Raw genomic sequence first — 23,354 nt, 5'->3', positions numbered from 1 at the left:
GACATGTATCCATCATTATCATGTCATACAGAGTATTTTCATTGCCATAAATATCTTCATTGTTCCACCTATTCATCCCTCAGCCCCTCCACCCTCACCTCACCTTGGCAACTACTGATCTTTTTATGGTCTCCATAGTTTTGCCTTGTCCAGAATGTCATCTAGTTGAAATCATACAGTAGATTGCCTTTTCAGGTTGGTTTCTTTCACTTAGTAATAGGCACTTAAGGTTCCTCCGTGTCTCTTCATGGCTATTACTAAGTGAGTTCTTGGTATATTTTGGACAAAGTCCTTTATCAGATGTGTTTTTTTTGCAAATATTTTCTCCCAATCTTTGGCTTGTTTTCTAATTTTCTTGGCAGAGCAAAAGGTTTTAATTTTAAGGAAGTCCAGTTTGTCAATTCTTTCTTTCATGGATTATACCTTTGGTGTTTTATCTAAAGAGTCATCACCATACCTAAGAGTCATCTAGATTTTTCTCCTATGTTATCTTCTAGGAGTTTTATAGTTTTGTATTTTACATTTAGGTCTGTGATCCATTTTGAATTAAATAACTTGCTAAGACTGATTGCGATTGCATTGAATTTATTGATAAAGTTGGAAAGAACTGACATCTGGACAGTATTGAGTCTTCCCATTCATGAACATGAAATATCTCTCCATTTTTTTAGTTTTTCTTTCATTTCATTCATCAGTTTTGTAGTTTCCATCATAAAGATTTTGTACATATTCTGTTAGCTTTATAGCTAAGTATTTCATTTTTGGGGGTGCTAATGTGTTATTGTGTTTTTAATTTCACATTTACCTTGCTCATTATTGGTATATAGGAAAGCATTTAATTGTTTTGTATTAACCTTGTATCCTGCAGCCTTACTATAATTGCTTACTAGTTCCAGGAGGGTTTTTTTGAGTGATTCTTTCGGATTTTCTACCTAGACGATCACATCATCTGCAAAGACAGTTTTATTTCTTTCTTCCCAATCTGTATCTCTTATTTCATTTTCTTATGTATTGAATTAGATGGAACAAAAAGGAGTGATGAGAGGAGTCATCCTTGCCTTGTACCTGATCTTACTTGGAAAGCTTCCATTTCTCATCATCATATATGATGTTAGCTATAGGTTTTTGTAGATATTCTTTATGAAGTTAAGGAAGTTCCCATGTTTTCTTAGTTTGCTGAGTGTTTTTATCATGAATGGGAATTGGATTTTATCAAATGCTTTTTCTATTGATGTGATCTGTAATTTTCCTTTTTTTAGCTTATTGATGTAATGGATTACATTAACTGATTTTTGAATGTTGACCCAGCCTTGGCATAGCTGGGACACATTCCACTCAGTTATGGTGTATAATTCTTCTTGTACATTGTTGGATTCAATTTGCTAATATTTTTGCATCTATGTTCATGAGAGATATTGGCCTGTAGTTTTCTTATTATGTCTTTGTCTGGTTTTGATATTACGGTAATGTTGGCCTTGTAGAATGAGTTAGGAAGTATTCCCTTTGCTTCAGTCTTCTGAAAGAGATTGTAGAGAATTGATACAATTTCCTTAAATGTTTGGTAGACTTCACCAGTGAATCCATCTGGGCCTGGTGGTTTCTGTTTTGGAAAATTATGATTAGTTATTGATTCAATTTCTTTACTAGATGCAGGCCTATTTAGATTGTCTGTTTCTTCTTTTTTGTTTTTCTTCTTGAGTTTTTTTTTTTGGCAACTTGTATCTTTCAAAGAATTGGTCCATTTCATCTGGGTTATCAGATTTGGGCATAGAGCTGCTGGTAGTATTTCTTTATTATCCTTTTAATGCCCATGGGATCTGTAGTGATGTCCTCTCTTTCATTTCTTTCTTTTTTTTTAAATAATTTTTTGGGGGTGTAGTTGACTTACAATGTTGTGTTAGTTTCAGGTGTACAGCAAAGTGAATCAGTTAATGCATATACCTATATCCACTCTTTTTTAGATTCTTTTCCCATATAGGCTGGTACAGAGTTTTGAGTAGAGTTCCCTGTGCTATACAGTAGGTCCTTATTAGTTCTCTATTTTATATATAGTAGTGTGTATATGTCAATCCCAGTCTCCCAATTTATCCCTCCACCTACTGTTTGCCCCCTGGTGACCATAAGTTTGTTTTCTACATCTGTGACTCAATTTTTTTAGATTCTATATATAAGCGATATCATGAGATATTTGTCTGTCTCTTTCATTTCTGATGGTAGTAATTTGTGTTCGCCTTCTTTTTTTCTTAGCCTGGCTAGAGGCTTATTGGTTTTATCAGTCTCACCAAAGAATCAGCTTTTGGTTTATTTGATTTTTCTATTGATTTCCTATTTAATTTCATTGATTTCTGCTCTAATTTTTATTATTTCTTTTCTTCTGCTTACTCTGGATTTAAATTGCTCTTTTTCTAGTTTCCTAAGAAAGATGCTTAGATGATTTATTCTTGGTCTTTCTTTTCTAATATATGCATTAAATGCTATAAATTTTCTCTCAGCACTGCTTTCACTACAGCCGACAAATTTGGTAAATTGTGTTTTCATTTTCATTTAGTCCAAAATGTTTTTAAGTTTATCTTGAGATTTCTTCATTGACCTGTTTGTTGTTTTGAAGTGTGTTGTTTAATCTCTATGTATTTTGGGATTTTTCCAGTTAATTTTTCTGGTTTTGACTTCTAGTTTAATTCTGTTGTGGTCTCAGAATAGACACTGTGTGATTTCTGTCATATAAATTTGCTAAAATGTGTTTTATGGCCCAGAATGTGGTCCTTGTGAATGTTTCATGTGAGCTTGAGAAAAATATGTATTCTTCTGTTGTTGGATGAAGTAGTCTATAGATGTCAATTATCTCCAGTTGACTGACAGTATTATTAAGTTTAACTATGTCCTTACGGATTTTCTGCCTTCTGAATCAGTCCATTTCTGATATAGGATTTTACAGTCTCCAACTATGATAGTGAATTCGTTTATTTTTCCTTGCATTTCTAGTAGTTTTTGTCTCACATAATTTGACACTGCTGTTAAGGACTGTTATATCTTCTTGAAGAATTGACCCTTTTAACATTATGTAAATGCCCTTCTTTATCCCTAATAACTTTCCTTGCTTTGACATCTGCTTTGTCTAAAATTAATGTAGCTACTCCAGCTTTCTTTCGATTGCTATTAGCGTGGTCTTTCTCCGTCCTTTTAATCTATATGTGTTTTTATTTATGGGTTTCTTGTAGAGGGTATGTAGTTGGGTTTCGTTGTTTGATCCATTCTGAGAATTTTTACGTTTTATTTGGTGCATTTAGAACATTGACGTTCAATTTTTTTGTTTATTTTAAATCCAGAACTTAGAAGTTTATGAAATTCTTTTTGAATCCCTAAGATGGCTGTAAACAGTTTGTTTTTACATGTTCGTAGCTTAAAGGAATGTGACTATCACAGTTTATATGGACTTCTGCCTAGGAAGCCCACCAACGCTACACAGTAGTTTTGTGTTTCCGTACTCCAGTCCTAACATTGCCAGTGCTCTCCGTACCCAGCAAGGGTCCATCCTGCCCATTGCTTTTGATTGTGACTATTGATATAGTTGGGTTAATGTCTACCGTATTTTTTATTACTATTTTCTATTTGTTGCCTTTGTTCTTTGTTCCTTTTTTTGTCTGCTACTCTTTTTCTGCCTTTTGTGTTTTTAATTGAGCATTTTATATGATTCCATTTTCTCTCCTTTCTTTGCATTTCAATTATACTTAATTAAAATTTTGAGTGGTTCCTTTAACGTTTGCAATATATGTTTGCAACTAATTCAAGTTCACTTTCAAATAACATTATACCACTTCACAGACAATAACAAAACAATCTTAATTCCTCTCTCCTGTCCCTTGTATCTTTGCTGTTATTCGTTTCCCTTTTAGTTAAGCTAAGCATATGTATATACACACACACATAAGATATATACATAAACATACATGATCGAATAACATGTTGCTATTATTTTGAACAAAATGTTACTTGTTATTAGGAATAAGAAAAATAAAAGTTTTAATTTTATCTTCACTTATTCCTTCTCTGATACTCTTTCTTTCTTTATGTACATTCAAGTTTCTGACCTACATCATTTTTCTTCCCTCTAAAGAACTTTTTTTTGTCTTTAAACATTTGCAGAACAGGTCTTGCAAAATGGCAACAAGTTCTCTCAATATTTGTCTAAGAAAGTCTTATTTGTACTTCACTTTTGGAAGATAATTTCACAGGGTACAGAATTCCAGAGGGTTTTTCTTTTTTTTCTTTTCTCAACACTTTGTATTATTTCTCCCCACTCTCTTGTTTGCATGATTTCTGAGAAGCCAGTTAAAATTCTTACCTTTGTTCCTCTGTAGGTAATGTTTTTTTCTCCACACACCCCCACCCCACCCCCCACCCCACCCCCCGACCCAAACTGTGGTTTGAAAATGATATGCTCAGGTGTAGTTTTTTAGATTTCTGTCTCTGAGCGTCCTGGATCTGTGGTTTGGTGTCTGATGTTGATTTGGGGAAATTCTCAGTCATTATTGTTTCAAATATTTCTTCTGTTCCTTTCTTTATTCTCCTTCTGGTATTTCTATTAAATGTGTGTTACACCTTTTGTGGTTGTCCCATGATCCTTGGGTGTTCTTTTGTTTTTTGTTTTTTCTTTCAGTCTTTGTTCTCTTTGCTGTTTAGTTTCGGAGGTTTCTACTGATATATATTCAAGTTCAGAGATTCTTTTCTCAGCTGTGTCCAGTCTACTAATAAGCTCATCGGAGGCATTTTTCATTTCTGTTTAATGTTTTTTATTTCTAGCACTTATTTTTGGTTCTTAGGATTTCCATCTTTCTGCTTATGTTGCATATCTGTTCTTGCATAGTTCAAATTCACAGCCTGATAATTCCAACATCCATGCCATGTCTGGTTTTGATGCTTGTTTTGTCTCATCGAATTGTGTTTTTTGCCTTTTCGTATGTCTTGTAATTTTTTTTCTTGATAGCTGGATATTACATACTGGGTGAAAGGAACTGCAGTGAATAGGCTGTGAGGGAAGCATTCTGTAGTCCTGGGATTAGGACTATAGTCCTGGGTTTAGGTCTCGGTCTTAAATTCAGTGAGCCTAGACCTCTGAACTGTGAATTTTACAAGTGTTTCTCAGTGTTTTTCTCTCCTCTTAGGTGGGACAGGTTGGCTAGAACGGGCTGGTGTTAGGTATTTCCCTTTTCCCAGCTGGAGCTGGGTCAGTTAGGGTTTGGTAAAACTTCCTTAGTTAGGCTCTGGGTAACTGCTTACCCCTGAGGGTGGGCCTTGTTAAGAACACAGTGCTCTGTTGTGTTTCACAGTGGTTCCTTTTTCCCTCTCCCTCATGGAAGCGGGGGGGGGGGGGGGGGGGGGATTTTTCTCCAATTTTCTGTGAGAACCTGGTCAAGCTCCTGGAGGTAAAACTCGCAAGAGTGGGCCACCTCTTATGACTGGGTCCCCCTGGAGTTTTTAACCCTCAGACTTGTAAGCACTGAACCTCCAGCAGTTTGTCAATTTACAGTTTAGGTTTTCCTACCCTGGTACTGGATCTTGTGGTAGTTGTAAGACTAGTGCAGAGAATTTTCATATGCCCTTCACTTATTTCCCCAAATATTGACATTTACCACAATTGCTTTATCATATTCTCCCTCTAACTGTATATGTTTATATACACATACTTTTTTTTTTTTCCTGAACTGTTTGAAAGTAAATTTTAGGCATACTGCTCATTTACCCCAAATACTTCATTATCCTATGCCTTTTTTTTGGAACTATACATTCTCTGAAATTACTACAGTGCAGTTATCAAAATCAGAAAATTACCATTGATATAATGCTATTATCTACAGACTTTATTTCAGTTTTTACTAGTTGACCTAAAATGTTCTTTATAGCAAAAGGAAAAAAAATTCTGGGTCCAATTTAGGATCACTTATTGCATTTATTAGTTGTGTCTCTTTTGTCTCTTTAATCTGGAATAGTATTCCAGTCTTTCTTTGTCTTTCTTTACCTTGACATGTTTAAAGTATACTGGACAGTTATTTTGTAGTTTGGGTTTGTCTGATGTTTCCTCATGATTAGATTTAGGTTACGAGTTTTTATAAGGAATGCCTTGGTAGTGATCCTTTGTCCTATTACTGGTGAAATTAACTTTGATCATTTAGTGTTTGCCGGATTTCTCCACAGAAAGGTACTATTTTCCCCTTTGTAATTAATAAATATTTTGTGGGGAACTACTTTGAAGCAATATAAATGACATATTTCTCTTCAGATTTCATCCATTAGTTTTAGCTTCTTTCTATTTATTTATTAGTTTCAGCATTCCTTGATGATGCATCCCTGAATCATTTTTTATTATAATGGTTTTGTTTTGTGAATTACATTCATAATTTTCAAATGTTAACTCTTGCTTTTAGAATAAACCCTACTTGAATGTAATATATTATTCTTTATCTATCACTGGATTTGATTTACTAATATCTTATTTAGGGTTTTATATCTATCTTCATGAGAGAGTGCTTGGTAATTTCCTTCCTTAAATGTCATTATCAGGTTTAGGAGCAGGTATTCTGACTTCATAAAGTGAGCTGCAAAGTGTTCCTTTTTTTTTATTTTCTGGGAAAGTTTAGGTAAATTTGTTGCTGTGTTTTACAGGTTTGAAAGAAATTATGGGAGAAGCCTTCTGGGTCTGAGTTTCTCTTTACAGAAAGATTTATAATAATTCAGTTTCTTTTATTGACAGCAGTGTTCAAAAATTTTTTTTCTTGTGTCAATTTGGTAATATTTGTGCCCTCATAGGTGTTTAAGTTTGCTTTCTCTAGTCAACTAAGTCAGTTCCTACCCATCCATCAAATTTTCACCTTTCATCAGTTTAGTTACATCTCTCATCTGCTATTATCTTCTTTCTGGGTTCTTTTTGTTCTTATGGGTTTCTACTTTTTCCCCCTCCTTCCATTACTGTCATTTTACTGGAGGGGTATGGAGAATAATGCATATATTTAATTTACGATGCTTAACTGGGATCTCTCTTTAACCTTTGCATTTCCTTTCAATTTTGTAAGTACAGTATAGTGGACATAATTTTCCTTTCTGATTATTACCAGTGTCAACCATAGCAGGATATTGAAGTGTGTTGATACTCTCAAGGACTTTTGAGGGTTCAAAGTTTTTGTCCTTAGTGCAAGTTACCCTAAAATTTATGTTTTTAGAATTTGCTTGCTTTTTGTAATTTATTTTTTCTCTTTGGCAGTTATCACTTTTCATGAGGTTATTTTTCTTTCACCTATTAATTTATAGCTTCTAATCTGTCAATTAGGAAATCCTGTGATTTACACTTGTTAGAACTGTGTGTACAGAACCCTGCTTCTTTAGAGTGTACACAATATAAAATCTCTTGACTTTTCACTGCCTAGTGGCCTTTTTGGTTAACTTGCCTGACTCTCAGTGATGGATAGAGTCTTTATAGACTAGTAATCATCATAGTTTATTACCTTTTCTGTGTTGGTAGCATAACTTAAACTTAACCCTGTCCTTTTTTAAAACACAGGTTCATTTTACATTTGATTTTTGAAAATAGGGGTGGGGGATAATTTTAGATTTATAGAGAAGTTTCAAAGATGTTAGAGTTTCTGTATACCATTTACCCATCTTCCTCTCATGTTCCCAACTTAGATAATCGTAGTATGTTTGTCAAAAACTAGGAAATTAACATGGGCATAACACTATAGCCTAAACTACAGACTTGACTTGGATTTCACTAGTTATTTCATTAATGTCCTTTTTCTTTTGCACAGTCCAGTCCAGGACACCACATTGCATTTGGTTGTCATGTCTCCTTAGTCCCCTCTGATCATGACAGTTTCTTTATCTTCCCTTGTTTTTCATAACCTTGACAGTTTTAAAGTGTTCTGGTCAGGAATTTTGTAAAATGTTCCTCAATTTGGGTTTATCTGATGTGTTCTTGTGGCTAAACTGGCATTGTGGGCTTTTGGGAAGAAGCCACAGAGCTGAAGTCGCATTTTCATCACATCATGTTAAGTATGCTATGAATAAGACATCACTTTTGATGTTAACTTTGATGATCACTTAGCTGAGATAGTGATTGGTAGGTTTCTCACTGTCAGTTTACTTTTTTCCTTTTTCTATAGTTGACTCTTTGGAAGTGAGTTACAAAGTTCAGCATATACTGAAGGGAAAGGGAAAGAAGTTCCATCTCTTAGAGGAGAGAGTTTGTACATGTATCATTTGGAATTCTGTAAGGAAGATGTGTCCCTTCTCCCCATTTATTTATTTATTTAATTATTTATATCCATGTGGATTCATGAATATTTATTTTATTAAGGAGAATTATAGTTCATACCATCATTTTTTTAAAAAATCGCCTTCTTCCTTTCTGGCCCTACATAATATTCCAGGCTTATCTTGTATTTTTCCTGCCTCATCTCTAGAATCAGTCATTTTTCCTGGGAGCTCGGGCTCCTTGTATTGGAGAATGGTATTTAGAAAATATGATCTGGTTGTAGGTGTACTTGTTGCTACTGGGGTATCACTGCTTCTACACCTTCTCTGAGGATAGACCCTTAGCTCTGTATACTAACCCATGGAACAGCATATCTATATTCATTTCTGTATCTATTAATCTGTATGTGTATCAAATAAATATAAGTTGGTACTGATATCTCGTCCTCTAATTTAGCACCACTAGAACGAACAGTTCATTCTAGCTTTCCTCTCTTGTTTTTTTTATAACTTCTTTTTCTGAAAGGGAGACACCTTGCTCCTATTATCTACTATTTATTTACTTATATTTACATTATACATGTAAAGAAGTTTCAGATTTACTCATGATGACTTGTTTCCTCCTGTTTCATGATATTTTGGGTTGTGAACTCATTTTTTTTTTTGGAAACTTTTTTTGAGGCATTGAAATTTTATTTTTTTAGAGAAGACTTATATTTGATTCTGCTAGTCATTTAGAGGTTTTGGTGATTTTTTTTTTGCCTTTAAAAACAGTTTTTTACTGTGGAAAAATATATGTAACATAAAATTTATTGTTTTAACTGTTTATAAATGTACAAGTGTAGATTGGCATTAAGTACATCCATAATGTTGTGCAGCCATCACCACTATCCATTTCCAGAACTTTTTCATCATCCCAGACAAAAGCTCTGTACCCATTAAAAAATAACTCTACATTCTCCTCTCCCTCCAGTCCCTGGTAACCTCTATTCTACTTGCTCTCTGCATTTGCCTATTCTAGATACCTCATATAAGTGGAATCATACAACATTTGTCCTTCTGTGCCGCTATTTCACTCATTGTAATGTTTTCAGAGTTCATCCATATTGTAGCATGTGTCAGAGTTTCATTTCTTTATGGCTAAATAACATTCCTCTGTATGTGTGTGTGAACACAGCACATTTTGTTTATCCGTTCATCTGTTGATGGATATTTGGGTTGTCTCACCTTCTGGCTCTTGTGAATAATGCTGCTGTGAACATTGGTGTACAAGTGTCAGAGTCCGTGCTCTCAGTTATTTTGCGGTATGTATCTAGAACTAGGATCACTGGGTCATAGTGTAATTCTGTGTTTAACTTTTTGAGGAACTGCCAAACATTTTCCATAGTGGCTGCACCATTTTATATTCCCACAAGCAATGCGTAAGAGTTCCAATTTCTCCTCATCCTCACAAGCACTTATTATTTTCCATTAAAAAAAAACAGCCATCCTAACGGGTGTGAAATAGTATCTCATTATAGTTTTGCTTTGCATTTCCTTAACATCTGGTGATATTGGGCATCTTTTCCGTGAGACTGTTTTAATTATGGGCTTTTCTGGGCCATGTAGGTTATGAAAATTCTGGTACCAAACCTGAGTAATTGTGAGCTGATATTTAGGAATTCCCTAAACATGGGGTGGAGAGATACACTTTATTTGTCATTAGTTCACCCCCAAACCCAGAGCCAACGGCAAGATGTCATAATTATCCCTACTGTCTCTTTCTTCAGTGAGATTCTTTTTTCTCCCCGCCCCCCTCCCCACCAGTTCATTCATCCAATTGGATTGTCACCCTTCAGGTCTTTTGGTCTACGATCTGACCTTTCATTTTACTGAGGCCCCAAACCTGATCTTCCCAGCCTCTAGGCCTCAGGTTTTTGTCATATGGCTCAAAAACAAATGCCAGCTTCAGAACTTCATTTATTTCTCAGGTTCCCACTTTCTAGCTGTTTATGGCTTTGGGGTATTTCAGGCATGCACTTAAAATTTTTCTTAAACTCATAGTGAGCGTGTTTGGCGTCCTGATCTGGAGAGTTATTTCGAACATTGAGTTCACCCTGATGCTAACACAGAAAACCTTGGTTTGTCTCTTTTCTGCTAAAAGGCAGAGATGATTGGCTGAGGTAAAGAAAAGGCTGGTGGTCTGAATTTAGTTCTCATAAATAAGGCAAGCAAATTAACAGGTACTAGTTTCTAGAACCAGTGATCAAATATGGTGGAGACGCAGGGTTGATTTTTATGTATTTCATACATATTCATGTATCCCCATCCACATTTTTATTATATTTTACTGATTTGAGCTTTTTTTCTGTAGCAAACTCACACATACAGATGAGTGTAAATTAGCAAAAACAGATTTTAATGTGTTCTTTTTCTCTTTAGAGAAATAGTCAAAAGGCAAGCAAATTAAAAGAAAATCCTGACTAAGCAAAGAGTTTGGGAAATGCTCAATTTTATTTTGTATTGAATGGCTCTATTAATGAATACTTATCTGAGTTTGTTTTTATTTCAGCGTTGGCTAGATCAGAATCTAAAAGAGATGGAGGTTTTAAAAGGAATTGGAGCTTTGATCATGGAGAAGAAAGTGAAGGAGATACAGATAAAGAGTAAGAATGTTTTTTTCCCCCTCAGATGTTTTATAAGAATGAAACTTATCATTAGAAAACCAGTTTTATTCCATGGAAATATTTTTAAGAGTATGGTATTCTTAAGAAAACATTGAACTCTTTTACAGTAGCATTAAGGAAAGAAAAAACAATTCTTTTATTGGTATATAATTTTGTGGTTATATTTCTTTATCTTTTGAAATGTATAAATATGTGCATATAGTACATGTAATCTTATAATTAAAAGTTGACCATACTACAGGTTTCCTATTAAATAAATTGTTCTTTAAAAAAAAAAAAAATACGGCATTCTGTTCACGTAGTGATTTGAGAAGCCACCGTTTATCAGGAGTAAATGAACCCAGGTTATGATTGTAAGAAAGTTTAGTGTCTTTCTTTCCAGTTGTGACTTACCCTGCCCCCCACCACATTCATCTTAGATTGCTACCAGAGAAAGCAGAAACCCTATAAATGATAAACACAGGTGTTGACCCAGACAGACGTTAAGCAAAGCGTTCATTACATTTTGTTAATGTACTTGGAATGACTGCTGTAAATTTTTAAATAGTTTTAATAGAGCCTTTTGCATGTCATGAGATTTGTATTACAAATTTAGCATGGCTATTAGTTTCTTAGTTTACTGATCTGGTTTTCCACTGGCCAGAACAAACAGCAAATTAAGAGACACACAAATATATACACTAAGTTCTACCAAAACTGCAAATATTTTTTAGAAATTTTACACAAGAAGTCATTCAGAGTATATTGGGTAAATATTGTAGGTGCTTCACTTTTGTCTGGGCAACAGCTCCGTTCATCATTACCACTTTATGTGCCTTCACCTATGAGATGTTGAACTGAAGTGAAGTTTTATTTGAAGGAGAGCTTTGAACTGGTAAGTTTCTCACTCAGAATTGGTATTTTATGGTTTTCTTTCTTTCATTTCTTTTTATTTCTGATCATATTTTATAACAGACATTTGTTATTTATGTAGTTTTGAAAAATTGGAATTAAATCTGAAATTGAGTAGACCACTTTTAAACGTTAAAAAGTATCCCATCTTTTAAGCATTTTTGTAAAATGTTTGCAGGAGAGAATTTTTAGCGTTAAAAAAGTTGGGATGTATACAAACAATAATGAAACAAACATTTTACATTTTTATTATAAATAGCTAAGATTTTACTAAAAATAGCTTAGCAGAATTGTCTTCAGAAGGGTGTATTTTGACTTTCTTTGTTAGAAGGTTAGTCATGATTATATAAAAAAATGTGTCTTTTAAGATGCTACCTGTCCTGTGTTTTTCACTTATGAATTGTACTCTTTGATTTATCACTATGTTCAGATTAACATGAACTGTTAATAGATATATCGGTTTTTTAGAATCAGGCCAGTGATTCTCAGTAAAGGGTTGATATTTCCCACAATGGTAGAGGTATAACTATTTTATTGGGTTAATACCATTGCAGTTACTTTCTTTTCATTAACTAAAGTTTTCTTACCAGTATGTTTCTTTCCCTCTACTTTGTTTTTCAGCCCCTTTCCCCTAATTTAAAATCCAAAACAGAAAGGAAAAATGAGTGACTATTTATGAAATCCATAGTTAAGAAAAGCAAAATTATGTGTTCATTAATGGCAGAGGTCAGGAAACAATGGCGCATGGGCCCAGGCTGGCCCACCCCTGGATTTTGTTATAGTTTTGTTGGAACACAGCCACACAGATAGTCTGTGGCTGCTCTCATACTACAGTGGCAAAGCGAAGCAGAGTAGTTGCTACTAAGACTGTATGGCCTGCAAAGTCTAAAATATTTACTCTCTGGCCCTTTACAGAAAAAGTTTGCTGATCTCTGTATTAGGTGAGCACAGAGGCTAAAACTTCTGAATTTAATGTATGGGTTGTAATTGTCGCTTAAGGCTTTTTCCCCTTTATTTTCTATGTAGTGAGGCAAATCTACTCAGTGTAGATGAAGATGAGGATTCTGAAACCTCAAAAGGAAAAAAGGCAAGTGTTACTTTTTATTTTTTTTTTAGGTTATATACTAAAAACTAATGCTTCAAAAGAAGATTTGTATTTTTGATTGTAAGTGCCAACCACCCACTTTCCTACCCCAAAGGCAAATGGTATTCCCAGTTTCTCGTTTACCCCATCAGGAGTATTTTATTTACCACAAAGAAAATATATATTCTCGCCCCACCTTCTTACTCTTTCACTGTTGGTATTATATTGTACACACTTTTCGTAATCTTACTTTGTAAAATTAATATATTTCAGAGACCAACCATAATAGTTCATTAAAATCACCCTCATTCTTTTCAGTAGGTGCATAGTGTTCCATTGTATGATGTACTGTTATGGTCCAACACCACCATGTGGAAGGATCTTTATGGTGTTTATTATCAACTTTTTTTCCCCACCTAAAATAATGTTGAGTAAATTAGCCTCTATATGGGTTATTTTGCGCACGTACAAGCATGTCTGCAGAATGAATTTCTAGAAGTAGAGCTGCTGTGTCAGGACAGATTTCTAATTTCGTTATACCTGATTTGCACTTTTACCAGCAATGTCTGAGCATGCCTGTTTCCCCTCACTTTTCTAACAGTGTTATCATCCTTTTGGTATTTGCAATGAAACATAGTATCTCACTGTAGTCTTAATTTGCATTTCTTTTATTATGAGTGAGGTTGAACACCTCACTCATAATATGTGTAGTCCATTTATTTCCATTTTGATAATTGTTACTTAATATCCTTTGCCCATTTTTCTATTTGGTCTTTAGAATATTATTGATTGATAGGAATTCTTTTTATATTGAGTCTGAGACACACATTTCCCACATTTTTGACATCTCTGAAATCTAACTAGATGTAACTTACAATGATGGCATGACATAGTTTAGTTAAAAATTTTTTTTTGCACATTAGTACATACAATAATGCATCTTATAATGGTTTCTTAGATTTGACAAAATATGGTATTTTGGAGAAACTGGCCCACTGCTGTGATACTAGTTACTAATTTTTAATTTAATTTAATTTTTAAAATATTTATTTATTTATTTTTGGCTGTGTCTGTTCTTAGTTGTGGCACGCAAGGTCTTTCGTTGCAGCACGAGGGCTTCTCTCTAGTTGTGGCACACGGGCTCCAGAGCATGTGGGCTCAGTGGTTGTGGCTCATGGGCTCAGTAGTTGTGGCACGTGGGCTCCAGAGCACCTGGACCCCGTAGTTGCAGCACTCGGGCTTAGTTGCCCCGTGGCATGTGGGATCTTAGTTCCCTGACCAGGGATTGAACCTGTGTTCCCTGCATTGGAAGGCAGATTCTTAACCACTGGACCACCCAGGAAGTCCCCTACTAATATTTTAAACTAGTTTCTTTCACTAGTCTTTTGTCTTCACTTTTGGTGGTTATTGCCTTGGAGAAAAGATATTTCATGTTGTCAGATATAACACTTTATTTCTTCATAGCTTTTGGGTTTAGTGTCTTGGTTCCTAATGATGTTAACTTACTCACTTGCTTTGTCCTATTAGACAAATTAAATATTTTCACAATACCAATACAAATATAATTACTAATAAAATGATTTAAAATTTTTTTCATTTTATTTCCTTGTTGGTGTTGGTGGCATATCTCACTAGGTATATCCCACTAGAAATGTATATTTAAATTACTGTGTTTTAAAGTCACTTGATATTAGTTTTTCCTGGTTTGTAATTCCACCAGCTGGGTGACAGTTAGGTTTATTTATTTATTTATTTATTTAAAGTCTGTTTTTTATTTTGAGGAATTGCTTTTTAACAAATGTTTTGGACTTAATTTGTTTTATAATTAGGCGAAAGATGTTTTCATGGTTCCAAAGTGAAATCTACAAAAGAAATTTTATTCAGAGAAGTCTAGCTTTTGTCCTGATTCCCTCTCTCCCTTTCTCTTTAACCTGCGGGCAACTTGTTTCAAAAATTATATGGCTTAGCCTTCCATTGTTTTTGTTTGTTTGTTTGTTTGTTTGTTTTTTAAATATTAGAATATACCCCCCTTCTTGGAGAAACTCACCACACTGTTTGGCACCTTGGTTTTTTTTTTACTTGGTAATATAGTCTGTAAGATGGCTCCACAGCGAGGTGTTTCGAGATCTTTATCGTCTGTTTCATTGCTACATCGTACTCCAGTGAATGGATGTGCTATAGATATATAGATACTCAGCTGATGAGCAGAGGTTCTTCTCAGTCTTTCGCTGTTATAAATAAGTAGTGCTTTAATAAAGCCTTGTGCTTATACCTTTTCACATCTTTACAGTGTATTTGTGGGATAGACTTCTAAAATTGCACTTGCTATTTCAGGAGGTAGATTTACATGTGATTTTGCTAAATATTGCCAAATGCCTCATTCATAGGAATTAGCATTAGCCATAACTGCTAGCAATGTATGAGAGTTTCTCTTCTAACCTTGGGGAGTATGTGGTCAAACTTGAATTTTTGCCAATCTGACATAGTACCCTCTTCACGTATTTCCTGCACTTACAGTTGAATAGTATTTTAGAGACTTTTAAAGTTACTTTTTTCTCCCTGTCTTTGTGGGGTTTTTTTTTTCCCCACAACATCTCTATTTTGACATAATTTTGGGAGTTTATAGAATTTAAAGTTTTTCTCTTAGTACTACAAAGTTTTTCTCTATAAGGTTACTCACACTGAAAAACTATAAGGTTTTTTATGTTGCAGTTTTCTCTAGCTTTTATTTTAACATTTTGATTCCTTAGAGTGGGGCTATTTAGGTGTTCTTCAGGTGGACACAAATATAGTGAGCTTTGTAGGTAAAAGTAACAGGTGTTTTTCATCATGATCTTCTGTGACATTGGTGTTTAACTTGGGGGGGGAGGGTTGCTTGCAGATGCCCCCTTTTTTTTTTAATGTTGATACTTTAAAGTAAAATAAAACTCACATGACACTTATGTATCCTGTGATCTCTAAAGATAATTCAGAATTGATACTCAGCATCATCTATTTTAACACTACATGTACAGCAACATTGTAAATCAACTATATTTCCATTAAAAAAACTTAAAGAAATACATGTACCATTTCCTCTTTAACAGTTGGAAATTTATATTGTTCCTTTTTCTCCTTAAATTCATATTTCTGTTCAGTTTTCCCACAAAATGTTAACATTATATGTGTATTTTAACTTCACATGATGTATTTTTATGCAATTGAAAATCTTTTAATTACTCTATCATGCTGTATAGATATATATTCACTGAATAAAAAGATGCACTTTCACTGAAATTTAATATTAAATGATCTTGTCACTAAAAGTTCTAAGTATTAATTTTTTTGCTGGATTGAGTTATCTTTGTAATTACTAATAAACATGTAATTTATAATTATTAAACGTATTGTATAGAATTATATTGGAAATGTGTTTCTTAAAGTGATGGTGTTGATGTTTTCCTTCCTTATTCATTTAGTTCATGTATCCATAAATAAATGTTATTTATTGGTCTAATAAAACTTTCAACAGTGATTTTCTTTTTAAACTTTTTTTAGATATAAGTGCTGAGAAATCTTGGTCATATAATAAATAGATGGATATAGGAAGAGTTTTGCTATAGCATTGTCATTCAGTTCTTTCCTTTTGAATTAAATGGCAGGAAAATCACCTAGCAATGTAATAAAAGTTTAAAAGTTAAAAATAATTTGTAATCCAGCCTTTAGATTTATTGTCTTTCTGAATTTGGGGGAAATATACTAAAAAGGCTTTATCAAGACTTAACGATTGGCTAGTAGTTATACGTGTTACTTTTAAATTCCTTTTAGATTCCTATTTTTTAACCAGATAATCTCAGAAATAATTGGAAAAATTGAAATCTTGTTAACTTTTAATTGGCTTTTGCCGATTTTTTTGGTAAAAATATTTTTTTTTTTTGTATATTTTCTTTAAAAGAACTGCATATTTAACTCATTTGATCTATGGAAAATGTCTACATATAACTTACTTGACAAGGCCAATCCATAGTACAGCCAGTCAATTAAATCAAATGTATTATTTATCTATAATAAATAGTGGGTTTTTTTCTGTTTTCATTTCAAATATACATGTTAATCTGCATCTTCATGATGACATTTCACTTTAGAATTCTAGGCAGAAAAATGCAGCCTTGGTTTTGACCTAAGTTTTTTTACCTGGTTGTAATAAAGGCATGCAAATTTAAGGGTTTTTTGTTTTTGTTTTTGTTTTTTTAATGCTTTCTTTGAGTTGTTTTCACATGATTTGTTCCTTGGGGCAGTGCTTTTCTTGATAATAACTGGAGTAGAAGATACAAAGTCATTGAATGCAAATTTTCATTACTTTTGCTTTTCCATTTTGCATTATTGTTGTATTAAGAAAATCTTAATTTGATCCAGAACACCCAGTTTCTAACCTGTGGTTCACTTTTAACAGAAATATGTATAAAGCAGGGAAAGATACAAAGCCCTACTACTATTTCATGTGCCAAAAGAGATTCCAGATACTATTATGTCAAATTGTTCCTGTCAGGAGTATTTTAGACTGTAATACAATAAATGAGAATTATGTCTTTTGTAAAGTGGAAAAAGATTTAGTGTGAAAGTGGAGATAGGAAAGGAGATATTATATGTACCTTTTCTACAGATGGGTTTTAAAGTATATCAATTTAAGAAACTGTTAAAGTGGAGATTGAGGATTTAGGAGTTGATTTTCTTAAAATTATCCATGCCCATTTGTCCCTTAGAAAGTCTTTGTGTATCCCAGGGTTTTAAATATCCCTGGATTTTTAATGGCTTGTGGGTAATATATAGGTCCATATGGAACATTGGTTTAAACTAATATAGCCCCTTTTTTGCATTCAAAAATGAGCATGAAATTAGGAGAAAGCCTTTATTTTGGTTCAGAGTGTCTTAGTGTTCCCTTTCTCTTCCACAGAATAATCTCTTTGCCTTTGGATTTCTGCAGTTTCATTATGCCTCTTTATATAAAGGATGCATATCTTTTATTAATTCTGAAGAAATTTTAGTTATTATCTCTGTGAATATTGCCTTTCCTCATTTTTTCTGGAACTAACTTTCATTAGATATAATAAGACCATCATTTTTTTCCATGTCCTACATATATTTTATATGAAAAAGAAAAAAAGAAAGGATAAAGGGCAAAGAAAGAAATCATCCCTGTACCATATCCTTCATGGTTTCCTCAGCTCTGTCTTCCAGTTCACTAACTTATCTTCAGCTATATCTAATATGCAATTTAATCTATCCATTCTTTTTTTTTTTTTTAATTTCAGTGACATCATTTGTAGAACTTCTGTTGGTTCTCTTTCAAAATTTTGTGTTTTTCATAGTGTCTAGTTCTTTCTGTACTGTTTCAGTTTCCATTTTGTTTTTTGTTTTTTTTTTTTTTTTTAAAATATTTATTTATTTGGCTGCACTGGGTCTTAGTTGCGGCATGCGGGATCTTTTAGTTGCAGCATGTGGGGTCTAGTTCCCTAACCAGGGAGCGAACCCGGGCCCCCTGCATTGAGAGTGTGGAGTCTTAGCCACTGGACCACCAGGGAAGTCCCCTCCATTTTGTTTTTAAGCATTTCAGTGCCTTTAATATGTGTTTTTAATGTCTCTAATCATTTAATAGATTCTTTTAGGTTATCTTATTTTCTTATTTTAGGTGCTAAATTTCCTGAATACTTTTTTTTTTTAAATTAAATTGGCTTTGTGATGTGTGGTAAGTTTGGATGGAAGGTACCACATGTTGATAACTTTTGCACATTTAGCAGTCCCAATGAGATACACATTCATACAGCAAATATGTATTGAGCACAGTGTTCTAGAAGATAGAGAGCAAAACAGACAAGATTCTTATTCCTGTGGAGCTTATATTCTGGTAACTGGCTCTTTATTAGTTGTTTATTAGTTATTAATGATTAATGTTAAAACATAAGGGTTGGGCTTCCCTGGTGGCGCAGTGGTTGAGAATCTGCCTGCCAATGCAGGGGACACGGGTTCGAGCCCTGGTCTGGGAGGATCCCACATGCCACAGAGCAACTGGGCCCGTGAGCCACAGTTGCTGAACCTGCGCGTCTGGAGCCTGTGCTCCGCAACAAGAGAGGCCGCGATAGTGAGAGGCCTGCGCGCCGTGATGAAGAGTGGCCCCCACTTGCCGCAACTGGAGAAAGCCCTCGCACAGAAACGAAGACCCAACACAGCCATAAATAAATAAATAAATAAATAAATAAATAAAAATTGGGTATTTCTCCCACTTCATTCTTTAAAAAAAAAAAAAACAAAAAAACATAAGGGTTGGCAAACCAACGCTTACAGGCCAAATCTGGCCCACAACCTATGGTCTATGAACTAGAATAGTTTTTACATTTTTTAAATGGTTGAAAAAAATCAAAAGAATACTGTTTTGTGACATGTGAAGATTATATGAAGTTCAAATCTGTACCCATAAATATTTATCGGAAAACAACTGTGCTTATTTGTTCATGTATTGTCTATGACTGCTTTTGTACTATAAGAACAGATTTGTTTCAGCAGAGACTGTGTGACCCACAAAGACTAAAATATCTGCTGTCTGGCCCTTTACAGAGAAAGTTTGCTGACCCCTGTATCATTGTTTATAGTGTGTAAATGTTTACTGTACAGATTGATATCCAGTTGAGGGCAACATAGCTTTTTTGGATGGCTGGTATATTAGAGTAGTTAGGCAGAATATCAGATTTTAGGTCTGCTTGCAACTACCTACTCTATAGGATGGTTGTGAGAATTATGAGAACATGTAATCCACCTAGTACTTGGCACTAGCAAATCTTCCATAAATAGCAGTGTTATTGAACCTTTGTAAGCTGGTTTTCCTTTTCAGATAATGATGTGTTTATAGTTGCTTTTCTGACATCAGTTAAGGCCCATGTTTATAGTTTTATAATCATGTGATTGTTTTGTGCTAATCCATCTGTCCACAGGAGTTCTCCTGATGTTGTGCTTGCATTAGCTAGAAAACTCTGTTAGGCTGCTAAAGAAGGGGTTGGAGGAGAAGGAAAATTAAAGTTTTTCGGGGGCGTTTAGACTGAATATATCATCTTCTCTTTAGTAGTCGTAGTGCTCTAATCTGTGAGATAGCCATAAAGGGTTCAATTTTTACTTGTTTACACCTTATTTCTCCCAATAATTTGATGTAGATTACTAAGAGCACAAATAAAATGAGAGAAAATAAAAATTATTAATTACGTAAAGAGACGTAGATGTGCCATGCATCTAAAATAGTTTATATGTTGTATTTTAATTCAACAGGTATCTCTAAATTTTCTTGCACCTGGAATTGTGTCCTATAGGTTTATGACTGTGTGAGAGGAGAATCTTTTACAAATGTACATCCTGTGATTCTCCTGTGGAGTGATATCCTCCCCCACCACCCCAGCTACTTTCTAAGTATAACAAATAGTAAGGAACCTTTCCTAAGGGAATTTGACAATACAGTAAAAGCTTTTCATGAGATATCTGCAAAACCAGGAGTACTGGTTGTCTTATTGCTGACTGAAGTGCGTATAGCTTTTGATAGTACCCTAGGGCAGCAGAATTGGGGAATTTAAGAACTTGCCTTATGCAAATTCTTATGCAAATCTTGCTCTAACGATGGACTTTGGGTTGTCTATTGCTATGCCTAAATGCTTTCTTAAAAAGAAAATTTGGAAATGTTTAAGCACTTGATCAGAAATATGTTGAATTAGCTGAATTATATGCCTGTATATTGGGTGAGATAATTTTGGCTTAACCAGTTCTTAAGAGGAAGGATTAGCTTTCTACATTTATATAAAGGAATTTTTAGTGCAGTTCCTTTGATTTTGAGATTTTCTGTATCCTACTGATTTTGAGTGTTATCTGGAATAACATAGTTTGGTTTTGCCTCTTGTTAAGAATTTATATGTCTACAAATAATACTATAAAAATTCCTTATACAGTGTAGTATGGGAAAGCATAGGCTTTGGAGTCAGGTCAGTACTTTGTTCAAATCCTTTTAACTAGTTTGGACAAGTTACTTTGCTTTTTAAGCTCAACAATCTTTAATAGCATAGGGGTAGAGTAAAGTTTAAGGTGGTATATGGTGGAGAGATTTTGTTGGAGAAAGAGACTTAAAGTGGGAAATTTGAGCATGTTAATCCTGTCACTCAGTAGCATCAAGTAATTGACCTGATATTTTAGGTGCAGTTTCTGAATCCCAATCTGAAGAACTACTGAAATGCTTAAAATATGGAGATTAAATGAGATATTGAATATAAAGTAATTAGCATAATGCCTATCCATAGTAAGCACTCAAATACTAGTTGTAATTATCTATGTACAGAGGAATGAAATTATATGGTTAGTCTTTAATGGAAACTTTTGCTTCCCAGATTCTTTTTTTTTTTTTAATTAATTAATTTATTTTTGGCTGCGTTGGGTCTTTGTTGTGGTGCGCGGGCTTCTCATTGCGGTGGCTCCTCTTGTTGCAGAGCACGGGCCCTAGGCGCGCGGGCTTCAGTAGTTGTGGCTCGCAGGCTCTAGAGCTCAGGCTCAGTAGCTGTGGCGCACGGGCTTAGTTGCTCCGCGGCATGTGGGATCTTCCCGGACCAGGGCTCGAACCCCGTGTCCCCTGCATTGGCAGATGGATTCTAAACCACTGCGCCACTATGGACGTCCCGCTTCCCAGATTCTTAACAGTACATGTATCAAAATCACCTGCAGCACTGGCTCTCCAGTGTTAGTGTACATCAGAATCACCTGGAAGGTTTGATAAAAAAGATTGCTGGACCTTACTCCCACAGTTTCTGATTTAGGAATTCTGGAGTGGGGCCTGATAATTTGCATTTTAAAGTGTTCTAGGTGGTGCTGATCCTGCTCGTTTAGGGAACCACACTGAGAACCATTGACTTAGGGCACTTTTGCAAAATAACAAAGGAATAAGCCAAAGTCACAGTGACTGGATGTCCTAAAATTTCAGATGAAAGTAGTTTAATGACCAATTGTTCACGATAAAATAATTTATGGACTTTCTAATTGAAGGTATCTGTGTTTCTACTTGAGTGGGAATTAATAATTACTGAATTCCTACCTATTTGTTCCAGAGCTAGGCAGTTTGTATACAGCTTTGTTGATGCATAAAATAACCCCATGATTATAAGGAAAGTTACCTGGCTAAGAGACAATTCTATTTGATTCCTGAGTTATCTTTCTACAATAACCCTATGTTTCTGTGAAAAAGGGTCACCAAATGCAGAAGTGATTGTATTCTCTTTCTAATGGAAATGAAATAGTGTGATAACCCCTCTTATCTTTATCCCCTATAGTTCTGTTCCTGTTACCAGTTGTTTCTCTTGGTTTTGATCACATTGTCTTCTTTATGAGCTTGCTTATGATTGGTAGATATGGCATATGAAAAATCACAGAGATAATTTGAGGCCTAGGATGATATTTTCTTCCTGTAGAGGGATATATGTTTACTTTTGGCTAGTGACCGGGAGGAGCATTAGCAATCTTAGATCACCTTGATCCAGTGGTTCTCCAAATGTCATTCCCTTTTTAGCAGTATCTACATCACCCGGGGACTTGTTAGAAATGCATATTCTCAGGCTCATCCCAAACCTACTCAATCAGAGTAAACTGTAAGGGTTGGACACAGCAATTTGTTTTAACAAACGATCCAGGTAATTCTGGATTTACTCTAAAATTGGAGACCTTACTTGAGTTGGAGGTTGAGATGAATGGAAGCTGGATTTATAGTTGTAATTCACCCTTATTCATAGGCTATATCCTCATTCAGATTTTGAGGTGTTTATGAGGCAGTCCATACTTGGTGGATGTTGAACTCTGCTTTTGTCTCCCCAGTTCTCTGAGTCTTCTGGGAGTTCAGCTTAGCTTCTCAGCCTCTCATCTTCTGCAACTCCAGAAGTTGCATCTTCTGGAGACAACAGGTGTCTCAGAGAAAAATATGAATCTGGGCTCAGATCTCTGAGTTTCTTGTCCCTGATCTTAATTCTTAATTCTTCACTGCCTTGGTAGCCCTCAGGTGCTTCAAACATATTTTCTTTTTTTAAGAAAATTTCTATTTTGTCCAACTTTTCTGGTTTTCAGAGAGTAGAGGGAAGATTGAGCTGCATTACCTAATCTGCCATCACCATAAATGAAGGAGTCCGAAGTACATGGCTGTAAAAGATTTAGAAGTAAAAAAATGTCTCAAGGTGATAAGCAGTGTTTTCAAAATAGAGCTTTTTGGAGTTTTGTGATACAGACATGCCTAAAAACAAGAATGGTGATGGCACAGTGAGCTCTTCTCCGGAAGACTTTTTTTTGTGGGAGATTTTTTTTTTTAGGGAACTGTTACGTTTCTGTGGAGATAATTGGTGGGGCTAAAAGCCAAGTTATTATCTTCTTATGACTGTATTTTCTTGTAAAAGAGTAAAAAATAAAATATTAGACTGCTGTTTCAAAAC

General features: G+C 34.6%; 1 protein-coding gene across 8 annotated transcripts in view; it reads left to right on the top strand.

Moving 5' to 3' along the window:
• Positions 1-23,354, top strand: part of SENP6 (SUMO specific peptidase 6) — a 106,415-nt gene that overhangs the window by 12,064 nt on the left and 70,997 nt on the right. For 5 of the 8 annotated variants that reach the window (XM_036871107.1, XM_036871102.1, XM_036871101.1 and 2 more), the window contains exons 2-3: positions 10,796-10,889; positions 12,828-12,888. In XM_036871107.1, coding sequence (XP_036727002.1) covers positions 10,796-10,889; positions 12,828-12,888 — 155 coding nt within the window. The remainder of the gene's footprint in view (positions 1-10,795; positions 10,890-12,827; positions 12,889-23,354) is intronic. The other 3 variants (XM_036871105.1, XM_036871104.1, XM_036871103.1) reach the window with 1 other exon arrangement.

This window comes from Balaenoptera musculus, chromosome 12 (assembly GCF_009873245.2).
Source record: "Balaenoptera musculus isolate JJ_BM4_2016_0621 chromosome 12, mBalMus1.pri.v3, whole genome shotgun sequence".
In the NCBI taxonomy this organism is placed as follows: domain Eukaryota; kingdom Metazoa; phylum Chordata; class Mammalia; order Artiodactyla; family Balaenopteridae; genus Balaenoptera; species Balaenoptera musculus.
Note: the sequence above shows the minus strand (reverse complement) of the source record. Positions and strands in the feature narration are given on the sequence as shown.